The sequence below is a fragment of the Suricata suricatta genome, chromosome 10 (assembly GCF_006229205.1).
Source record: "Suricata suricatta isolate VVHF042 chromosome 10, meerkat_22Aug2017_6uvM2_HiC, whole genome shotgun sequence".
NCBI lineage: Eukaryota > Metazoa > Chordata > Mammalia > Carnivora > Herpestidae > Suricata > Suricata suricatta.
Window position 1 is genome coordinate 58,989,336 of NC_043709.1, and position 11,493 is coordinate 59,000,828.

Sequence of the window (11,493 nt, forward strand, 5' to 3'; positions counted from 1 at the left end):
TTATAGAAATACTTAGAGGAAAATGGATTCTGTATAATTATAATACTCTGTTACACTAAATAGAGTACTATGTCTCTGGTTTTACTATAGTCTTTTAGTCACACATAATTGTTGAGGATTTTGTATTATAGAGCATAATCTTTTATAAATATTCTTACTAATAATTTTTAAATATTTTAATATTATCATTTCTTCCCCCATATTTTCAAACTATCTAGTATATATACCTAAGAAAGCTTAGAATTAGCAAAACTTTATCTGACTTTGTGACTTAGAAGGCATTTGCCATATCATAAAATACATCGACATCAGGAAATACAGGTAAATCATTATTTGGAGTTAAATTTTATTTTTTTAAAGCATAGGAAATGTAATTTATGATGATTTACTGTATTCATTCATCTTAAACTTATATATTACAAACATTTAAATCTGTTCCCTTCGGCTTACCAATCTGTATGCTATGATAATTACCAGAAAGTTTTTCCTTACCAGTGAAGATAGTCCAGATAAATTTCCCAAAGGATACACACAACCAGAGAAGAAACACTGCTTATATCTGGACTGTTATTAATTATTTGCTTATTTCTGAGGTTACTGCAGTCCTCATGGACAACAGCCCTTGAGCCTGCACTTCTGTCTCCATAATTGATTTTATGATTACTCCTCTCCCAATGGAATCCATCACAGAGGATGAACAAACCTCAATGTGGAAAAATCCTGGAGAAAGGTATCAGAAGTAACGTTAGAACTGTTAATATTCTACCAAGTGATCATGGACTCTGGAGACCCAACTTTGTTAGAGTCCTCACATATCCCTGGTTATCCCATTGTCCTTATTTTAAGATATATAAGCCATAATAGAATACAAGAAAGAAAATCTTCATATATATACTCCTTAAGTCTACTTGCCTGACTAAAGAGTGAGAGCCCTTGAATTGAGGCAGCTTTGATAAAAAGTTATTCATTGTCATGTAAGGATTGGAATGCTTATCAGCTTCTTTCTCTGCTTCAAAGAAAATGGCTAAGTTAATATGTAATATTATAAAATACACAACTACTAATGGAAATAAAATATATATAATGAGGCAATAAAAATGCATTGTTTGGAAGGCATATCATTTACCTGAGAAAATGAACATAGATTTGGAAAAAGCTTTAGAAAATGATATCTAGGTTCAGTGACTGTTTTGATGCTATTAATTTTCACATACCAATAACATCGCTTTATTCTATTTTCAGAATTGGCACAGTAATAATGGAAACCAAAGAGTTGTAGGTAAAAGAAGGTTAAAACATTTCTAAATATATTTTGTACTGTCTTTCAGTGATTCAGACACTGACAGTCAATCATGATGGCTATAGCACTATCATACAGATTATATGTATTCCTTGTATTTTAGCTTATTTTCTTACTTCAAATAAAGACAATCATTTAAGGATAACTATATTAGGAATAGAAATTCAATATGTGAAAAATATTAGACAATATGTTATTTTCTTGGTAAATACTCAACAAAATTATATGCTAAAATACAATAACCCATTCACTTTTTTAACTGCTTAATAGAATAACAGTTTCATGGACGTAGTATTATCTAATCCAAATTGCTGACTCTTCAGATATTAACATGGTTTTATATGTAATATATAATTAAGATATAACTAACTTATTATACACTTAAGAAAGTATTTGTGTCACTAGAAACAAAGCCTAGATTTCATTTGTTTACTTTTCCTTTTGCCTTTCAGCAGGTTTCTGCCATGGGTGACAAGGGAACAGACAATCACACCAAAGTGACTGACTTCATCCTTGTAGGCTTCAGGGTCCACCCAGAGCTCCACATTCTCCTCTTCCTGCTCTTTCTGCTGGTGTATGCCATGATCCTTCTAGGGAATGTTGGGATGATAACCATTATTATGACGGATCCCTGGCTGAACACACCAATGTATTTCTTCCTAGGGAACCTGTCCTTCATTGATCTCTTCAATTCATCTGTTATTGCGCCCAAGGCTATGATCAACTTCTCGTCTGAGAACAAGTCCATCTCCTTTGCAGGCTGTGTGACGCAGCTTTTTCTCTTTGCCCTCTTCATCGTGACTGAGGGATTCCTATTGGCAGCGATGGCCTATGACCGCTTCATCGCCATCTGCAACCCACTCCTCTACTCTGTCCAGATGTCAGCACATCTCTGCACACAGTTGGTGGCTGGGTCCTATTTATGTGGCTGCATCAGCTCAGTTCTTCAGACCAGCATGATATTTACTTTGTCCTTTTGTGGTTCTCGGACCATCGACCACTTTTACTGTGACACTCGCCCACTTGAGAGGCTATCTTGCTCTGACTTCTTCATCTATAGAATGATTTCCTTTTTCTTATCCAGCATCATCATCTTGCCTACCATCATAGTTATTATTATTTCTTACTTGTATATTGTTTCCACAGTTCTCAAGATACGCTCTTCTGAGGGACGTAAGAAAGCGTTCTCGACTTGCAGCTCTCACCTCGGAGTCGTAAGTGTGCTGTACGGTGCTGTCTTTTTTACGTATCTAACTCCTGACAAATTCCCTGAGCTGAGTAAAGTGGCCTCATTATGTTATACCCTAGTCACTCCCATGTTGAATCCTTTGATTTACTCTCTGAGAAACAAAGATGTCAAAGAGGCTTTGAGAAAGATTCTGGAGAAAAAAAATATTTTTATTTAATTCTATATTAACAGTGACATAACTGAACAGCAGGGGCACTATGATTAACTGGGGAGACATCTATGCAAAGAATGCACCAAATGACTTTGTACTTTTTAATTTTAGAAAGTTTTTTATTTGTAACCCATGTATTTACAGCTGAAGAATACATTTGTTCTATATGTTGCCTAGCTGTTGATTTTGGAGTGGAATGGCTTTCTCCATACTTCATCTTCATTTAAGTGAAGACAATGATTGCCATGTAATTTGATTTTAGGGAAAATATATTCCAAGTTTACTGATAGCTCTCTAAAGATGATCTTGGGGTATATTGTCTATCTTTAGTCAGTAACACATATTATGTAATGTATAGAAATCTGTATAGAAATCTGTGATAAAAAGACAGATAAATATCAGAATTACTCTAAAATATCTTTTTGAGTGCTGAATGAAAGAAACAGATACTCTAGAGAGTGTACAGGGTCCTAACAGTGACATGTGCGTCACTCTCAATTGTGTAGAGGCTGTATCATTGACAAACTTATTTAATGGTTTCTCTGGCTAGGATCAAATATTCTTGCAAATCTTCCTTTCACAAGGCAACTGTAATGAAACAGAACCAAAAATGAAGATAATTCATTTTTTGTTATATATGGCTGAGTGAGAATTAACTCATCACATTGATAATTATTGAACTTTGATGCACTCTTGTACTGAGAAATTTCTGTGTATAAAGAATTTCTGTGCTTAGCTCACCATCAAATCAGAGGAAAATATCTATTGAGAACTAAACTGCCATATGTTAACCCTGAGAAAAAGAGATTTATGGAAAATACAAAGAAAATGTAGCCTCTAAAGGTGCATGGTCCCAATGGCCTGAGAACACTTCCTAAGCACATTTTTAAAAGCAATGCCATTAAGCACCATGAAATAAATAGGTTTCCTTGCAAAAGGAGAAAATATATGGTCGGCTTCATGAAGTTTATCAGTGATTTGTAATGCACAAGACAAAGAGTGAAGGATGAGACTTAAAAGCAAATTCATGGAAATCATGCAGACCTCTGTGTCAGGCCAAAGAAGCTGACTTTTATTCTGTAGACAGGCGGTAAGCTTTGGGCATTTTTAGAAAGACAGTGTTGTATTCAAATTGGCATTTTACAAAAATCATACTGATAGCTATGAGGACATAAATACTCCAGAGAAGATGGTAATCCCAGAGAATGTGGTCAGCCAAGAGGTTATGGTGGCTTAATGGAGGGAATCTTATTAGGGACAGGGAGAAAGAGACGACCTTGAAAATGGCAGGTAAAGTAAGCTGAACACTGACTGCTGGTTGATCACCTGAGAATGACCTAGAAGTGAATAATGACTCTAATGTTTGAGCACCTGTGCTGGAGAAATACTACCTTATAAAATGAGGACGGAAATTTAAGGGTAATAATAGTTCACTGGTAAGAGTTAAGAAAATAATCTCAGGGGTCAGACTGAGCTTTCAAATTCTGTTTTTGCTTGTGTAGCATCAGGTAAAGTACATAGTATTTCTGCATTGTTATTTCCTCCTGAATTGGGGTGTATAGCATCTCCATCTCAGAGTTACTTGAATCATTAAATTAAGTGAATTTCATATAAATCTGTTAAATCCACATACTTAACAGCCATCAGATTTGACCTTTCTTCCTTTTCTCAATACTATTCAGTTACAACTGAGAGGAAGACACTAACTTTCTCTGTTCCTTTCTCTTCACTCTGTGCCATGAAACATTCCCAGCTCTCCCAAGTGTACCCTGTTTTCATTTCCATAGACAAAGCTTGAGAAATGCTTACTACTTTGTTATTTCAGTTTTGCCTTTCTCTTTGCAGAAAGCAAATGGAAAAGATTGTAAAACGACCAAAAAGGCATAGAGGCCCCAGTTATTTTTTTTAGTGGTATTTTTTAATGTACACTTTAGCTAGCCAGAACACAGTGCAATATTGTTTTCAGGAGTAGAATTCAGTGACTGATTATCAAAAGCGCCCTCCTTAATACCCATCCCCCATCTAGCCCTTCGCCCGATTAAATGCAAAATAGTATCTAATCATCAAATGCTGTATCTATTGATCTCTCTATCCATGTCTTTCTCTAAGAATCCTCTCTTATAGTTTAACAAATGTCATCTTGCACCTATATTTAAAAAAAATGAAGATTACTAAGGAAAATAGGGAACTCACTAGGTAGAAAAACTTGATGAAGGTTTTCAAATAAGTGGTCACTATGCTAAGGTTGTGTCTTGTCTCTCCTGAGATGAAGCAGAAACAAGTGTAGGTTGAAAGAGGCATAGTTTATTAATACTCTCTATGAATAAAATGCAGACACCCTGTTGGGAAATAGGATGAACTGTCCTTATAGGACCTCTGTTCTCAGCACTGGACCTCTGTTCTCAGCACTATCCTTGTGTATGAATTGTCCTTATTGGACTTCTGTGCTCAAAACGCTGGGAATATGGGACTTGATGAAGTCCCAGGAGGACATGCAGGACAGAGCCTTCCTGGTCATCAGCCAAGTGTGTCAAGAAACCATAGCACCAGAGCTATACCCACGCACAGTTGCAAGCTGTTTCTGTTCTGCTCTTTCCTTATCTGTTTCTATTGTTCTGGGTAAACATTTACTGCTGACTAAATGTTTACTATGCGCTAAGGAGGGTATAAAATAAGGTGCTGCTCCTAATAAAGAAGGCCATTAGTGCTCAGCTCTTGGCCCATCTCCATCTCTTCAGGGACGTCCACGGTGTGCTTGCTATCCGGGACCATTCACGTTTCCATTGAGAAACATCCCTTGTTCACGTTCACATTCGAGGTGTTTGGGAACGTCCCTGTTTCCATTGGCTATCAGCCTTTGGGAACGGTAGTTGTTTCTCACTCGTTGTCTCCCCAGAACCCCCTCCTCACGAAGGAGAATCTACCACAAGTGGCACCCAAACAGGGACCTGGAATGCGTATGTTTTGGAATGACCAGTGGTAAATCGGATGCAACCCTGGTATGAGGAACTCCCACAGTAAATGTGGGACATTCATTTCTTTATTGCAGCATTCATTTTGCGTGCTGGCATGCATATGGCTCATTCATGCTTGGAGAACTATATCTCTGTGGTCCATAGGCATAATCCTTGGTTCCCCGATGAAGGGACACTCGATGAGGAAACATGGGAGCATATAAAACGCAATGTGGAAGGAACATGACAAAAAGGGGAAAAAATTCCATGTAACTTTTAGCCAATATGGACCTTAATCAGAGCTGTATGAGGTCCCTTCCCAGTGGGGGGAAAATTTGTTTTTGATGTGGCTACCACCTCTTTAAAAACAAAAAACATTATGGGGTTAGGACTACACAGAGAGAGACCTTATTGGTCTAGCTGAGTTAAATCAAACTGAAGGGGACACTAACTCTTTCTTTTCCTCTGCCTAATAAATATGAGGGCTTTTCCCTCCTTCATTTCCCACATTAATGGCTGTATTTGGAACCAACTGTAGTTGGTCTACCTTGGGATGGAAACTAGAGAAATATTCCCACGCAGCTGCTGAATCAAATTTTGTTTTGGGGAGATTCCCTATCTTCTCCAGACTGACATGAATTGCCTAATTCTACTAGTTAAAATTCTGCTAGATGTATTTAAGACTAATAAAAAATAAAGACAGCAACCCTATATAGAAAATTGGGAAATATGTAAAAAACATATAAAAATATGGAGATGGATTTTTATTAAGGATAAAAGAAAGTAATTTTGTCCTAAATGAGACTAATTATTGGGGGGAGGGGGGGAATGGCTTTAGGACAAAGTTTAAAGGCAAAGGAAAATTATAAAAGGTTCATTAAGAAAAATAATTAAAGAGTAATTTTATATGTGCTCAGGATAGACTAAGATTAAAATAAATCAAATTTTAAAGGTACACTGGTATAAAACTTAAAACTCTGCTTTTCTCTCTGTTCAAAAGACAATGTTTTTTTAGATTCTTAATGTACTCTTACTAAGACACTATAAACAAAGGTTTTTTTTCTTTTGTCTACTAAGAGAAACAAAATTTTGGGTTTCATCTCTATCAGGTGTTTGATTGCTTGGTTAAAGCTTCTCAGTGTTGGAGGAGCTAGGTTTTACTAGCAACCATATGGTTGCTAGAATTGTTACCTGCAGTTATATAATTTTAATCAACTTCTTAAACGCCACTCTATGCTTTAAATTTGTATAAAATGAGGCTCACTCACAGTATTATGCAGGCTGACTACAAGCTAGTTAGCTTCATGTAATTTTGCCTTACAACAATAAAATTTCTGATAGGCAAACCAAAAAACCTTTATTTTAAGCCAACTTCAGATCCATTTCCTTGGCAGGCAATCAGTGGCCCCTTACTTCAGAGAAATTACATGCAGCCAAAGAGATTACTTCAAGGTCTTTTAACCAGTTGAGCCCTTTTATTTGAAATGCTAAGTTGCTTAGAAAAGCACTGTCTACGATGGTAAACCTTAGGTTATATTACATGGGTAAATACTGCAACCACCCAAATACATATACAATTCCTAAAGTTTTAATGTTTTGGTATAAAGTCATTACTTAATATTTTAATTATATGTCACAAAATAACTAAATTTCTTTGTCAATTGTGTTGTAACTAGTAAATTAGTAAATTAGTAAATACTAGGGCTAATGTTACCATCATTGTTGCAAAAGACTGGCCCCAAGCATGGCCATATCAGACCTTCACAATCACCTTAGAATTCTATTTTACTCATAAAAAAATCCAGAAAATGGTGAATTCTTATTGATTTAAGGGAAAATGAATGATACTATGATCCTCAAGGGGGCTCTGCGACCCAGGCTCCCCAGTTCCAACATGATACCTAAAGTTTGAGTCCCAACATGATACCTAAAGATTGATATCTTATTATCATTGATCTGAAAGATTGTTATTACACCATTTCTTTGCACCCAATAGAATGAATTATATGCTATCTACGTTGTTTTATGTAATGAATCTACTGCATTCAATTTAGTCACCGATTCTCAATATATATGCTTATCATACCATAGTGAATTGTCCGTCTGCTGTATTTCAGTCTCCCACTTCCATCATCACCACCCTTCTTCATGGTATACAATCACTTATCCATTGTCAGACTTCACCATCCTTCATTACCCACATTCATTCTCATTCTCAACTTCCCAGATCACTAGCATATGGTAATGATTGTGCAGATACATTAACTAAACATTGTGGTTTCTCAAGAGCTAAAGAGGAACAATGCAGGACTACTTCATCAATGATATAGGATATCTTATTCTCAGGCTCCAGCCATTGTTCATTCTTGTTCTGTGTGCCAACCTCTACATACACAGGATGGCCCACCTGGAACTAATCATAGGGGCATAGAACCCAATCCAGTTTGGCAAATGGATGTTACCCATTACCTCCCTTTTGGTTGTATATATATATGTGGTAATTGACACTTTTTCTGGCTTTATTTGGGCTCAGCCTTTCCCAGGTATAAGAACTCGACACGTTAAACAGTTTATGTATTCCGCCTTTTCTGTTCTGGGGGTACCTACTAAAATAAAAACTAAAAATGTGCCTGCTTATACTTCTGCAAGCATGGCAGCTTTCTTTATGGAATGGTCTATAACCCATGTCTGTGGCATCCCTTACAACCTCAGGGTCAAGCCCTTGTTGAGTGTGCTCACTGAATACTTAAATTACACTTGCAGAAAATAAAAGGGGGGATAAAAGGAATGACACCAGCTATAGTTGTACATTTGGCTCTGTATGCTATTAACTTCTTGAATCTGCCACCTACTGCAGATCCTATTTTGCATGCTCAGCACCATTTCTCTGCACTATTCCCATTTTCTTACCTTAATATTCCTGTTTTTGTGAAACTACACACTTGGGATGAATGGCACATGGCTACCTTGCTGTGGGCGGGTCCTGGTTATTCCCTTCTTTCTGCAGATGGTGGACATGTCTGAGCACCCCACCAATGTATCTGGCCACAAGCTGCTCTTCGCTGGAAGGCACCTCCGCCAATATGCAGGCCCCCCGCAGGAATGCAAATGGCTGCACCTCCCCCTAAACCTCCAAATGATCCTACAGTAACCCTTGCTCACCCCAACTATGGATGGAGCCAGTCTTCTTCTGTTCCCCCAACTTGGGACCAATTGAAGTGCCTTACCCAAAAAGCAGAACAAATAGTGATGACTACTGGACAACGGCTGACCCCTACAACGTTGTTCCTAGCTATGATTGCTGTTATCTCCTGCCTTCTCCAGGTAGTACTTACTGAACATAACTATTGGGCCTATATTCCTCCCCCTCCACTGCTACAACCTATAGAATGGACTGAAGCTGGCCTTAATGGGTATTGCAACAACACCATTTATACATCGGCTCCTTGGGGCCCCGGCATATCCAGTTTTCCCTCAGAAGAAGGAAAAGACTTCAATTTTACTTTGGGATATTCTGTAGCCCCTTTATGTATTGGAAATGAGCCTTCATGTCTGCCCACACAAATGCAGACATGGGCATATATTTTGCCTCCATCTTGCAAGGTCAGAACCCTTATGGGCCTGCTTACCACCCTCACATTCCAGTTTACAGAAGAGAACAGGATTCAACAGGAAGGTCCAATGAGCCTTGATGTCAGACTGTGACCTATAAACATTACGTGTTTGCCCCCATCCATTGGTCCTGATGTCGTGGCCCTCATGGAAAAATATTTTCTTCTAATAACACCCTATATGCTTGGGTAGATTGGGGACCTCATGCTAAATTCTTAACCAATGGTTCAGAGGATTTTAATGCCACGATATGATTATATCTCTAACGTCACTCAGCTTCAGCTTCAATTTAGTTTAGGTCATAGCATCTCTACTCATATCCGTCATTCTGGCCTTATGGCTTGGCACAAGGGTGGTTTAGCCCCTCCTCCTCCCAGGTTAATTGCTCCTACGATGGGACCTGAACATTGGGACCTACAGAAGTTGGCAACTTCTACACAAAAATGGGCCACCTTTTGGGATAATTTCTCTGGCAGTTCATGTTCTATGGCAAATGATTGGTTCGTAGAAACCACACATTTTACACTTCCTGCTGTGTTAAAACGCCATTTGTATTGGCCATTGGCACCATCGTTTTTAATGATGCTGAAAAGCTTCTGTCATGTTCTGATTGTAAATTGTATTATTATCTGAATTCTATTCTGGGCATAGATTTAAAGAATCAATCTCTAATGGTTTTACGGACCCAGACAGGGCTCTAGTTACCAATAAATCTTACCCGGCCCTGGCAAAAAAAATCCCCTGGGCAGCCTGGCCTACCAGGTATTATCACAATTATATCACAGGTCCAAGTGGTTCCTTGCTGAACTCATCCTGACCATAATTGGCCTCATCCTCATAGCCACTACCACCGCTGTTGCAAGCGTAACATTACAAACTTCCATTCAGACCCACCAATTTGTTGAAAATTGGCAAAAAGACTCACATAATCTATGGACCCAACAGTTCTCTATTGATCAGGAACTTGAATCACAAGTGGAGGATCTGTAGCAGACGGTACAATGGCTGGGGGATCAGGTCTTGGCTTTATACCACCAAATTATGCTACAATATGATTGGACTACCACCCAATTTTTCATCACTCTCCATAAATATAACGATACTAAGTATACATGGGCCTCCATCCAACAACATCTGCAAAACTTTCAGGATAATACTTCATTAAACATTCACCAATTATTTAACTGGTGTCACTTCTACCTTTAACACATAAATTCCTAGCATCCCTTATGATAAATTGCCTTCTGAATTGGTGAAGGACCTTCAGGGTTTGGACCCCAGGGGTTGATGGCAAAGTTTAATGCATTCCTTAGGTAGTTCAAGCATTGCCTTGCTCATAAAGTTATGCTTGTTTATTATGGGGTACCACAGTCTCTGGTCCCATCGCTGAGAGCAGCCAACCCCCAAGCATTTAACCACTATGTTAGCTTTGTGGCACAGAAAATAACAAAGGATTTGTAAACTGAGACATTTACCTTTTCTCTCTACCCAAACCCTTTAACATTCAAAAACTCCCAATAAATATTTTTCTTTTCATGGTGATTATAATTGTTTGCATGGGTTCAATAAGAGTCTGTTCATTTGAGTTACTGGTTATTCTACCAAGGCTTTGACTAGAATTTCATATTTTAGAGTTAGGGAATGAAGGTTGACTTTATGAAACATGGAGCCATAAAGTCTCTTGGAAGTTTTGGCCTGATATCTTGCTTATAGAGTTCCCAGCAGCCTCTCCAGGTGAGTAAAGAAGGTCACTTTTCCCAGGTGTAAGAACCTCAACATATTTTGGGGACCTCGTAAAGAGGATTAGCCCAATTCATCAGATATTGGAGGCCTATCTGAAAAGTGCTTGGTGTGGCTTCTGGCCCAGAGAGGCTACTGCTAAGAATTCAACCTGGAGTTCCCTTGAGAAGGATCCTAGCAAAGATGATTTTGAACAATCCTCATGAGCACTCGCTATTCTTGTTGAGCATATGTAAATAATTGGGCCAAGGTTGGTAAGGTTGGTAAGACCGGACTTATTCCACAGATATATTAGTCTTGATTTGGCCATGGGGTTTTTGGAGAGAAAACTTACTTATGATGCAGTTTGTGTTGCCCAACTTATAGGCATTATTAGCCCTCAGTAAACAATTGCACTACACCACCTATCTTTCATAAAATAAAAAAGGGGGAATGGTTGGGAAATAGGACAAACTGTCCTTATCGGACCTCTGTTCTCAGTACTATC

The 11,493-nt window shown here is 38.1% G+C and overlaps 1 protein-coding gene and 1 pseudogene across 1 annotated transcript; one reads left to right on the plus strand and one right to left on the minus strand.

Moving 5' to 3' along the window:
- The window catches only part of LOC115305191, a 17,709-nt pseudogene that overhangs the window by 4,967 nt on the left and 1,249 nt on the right, over nucleotides 1-11,493 (minus strand).
- LOC115305401 (olfactory receptor 9K2-like) lies at nucleotides 1,714-2,706 on the plus strand. Its single transcript, XM_029955619.1, has one exon. It carries the CDS (start codon nucleotides 1,765-1,767, stop codon nucleotides 2,704-2,706), a length of 942 nt encoding a protein of 313 aa, XP_029811479.1. The 5' UTR covers nucleotides 1,714-1,764.

What these genes read in the sequence shown, in the direction of transcription:
- LOC115305401 (XM_029955619.1), top strand. Translation starts at nt 1,765, where the DNA reads ATGGGTGACAAGGGAACAGACAATCACACCAAAGTGACTGACTTCATC.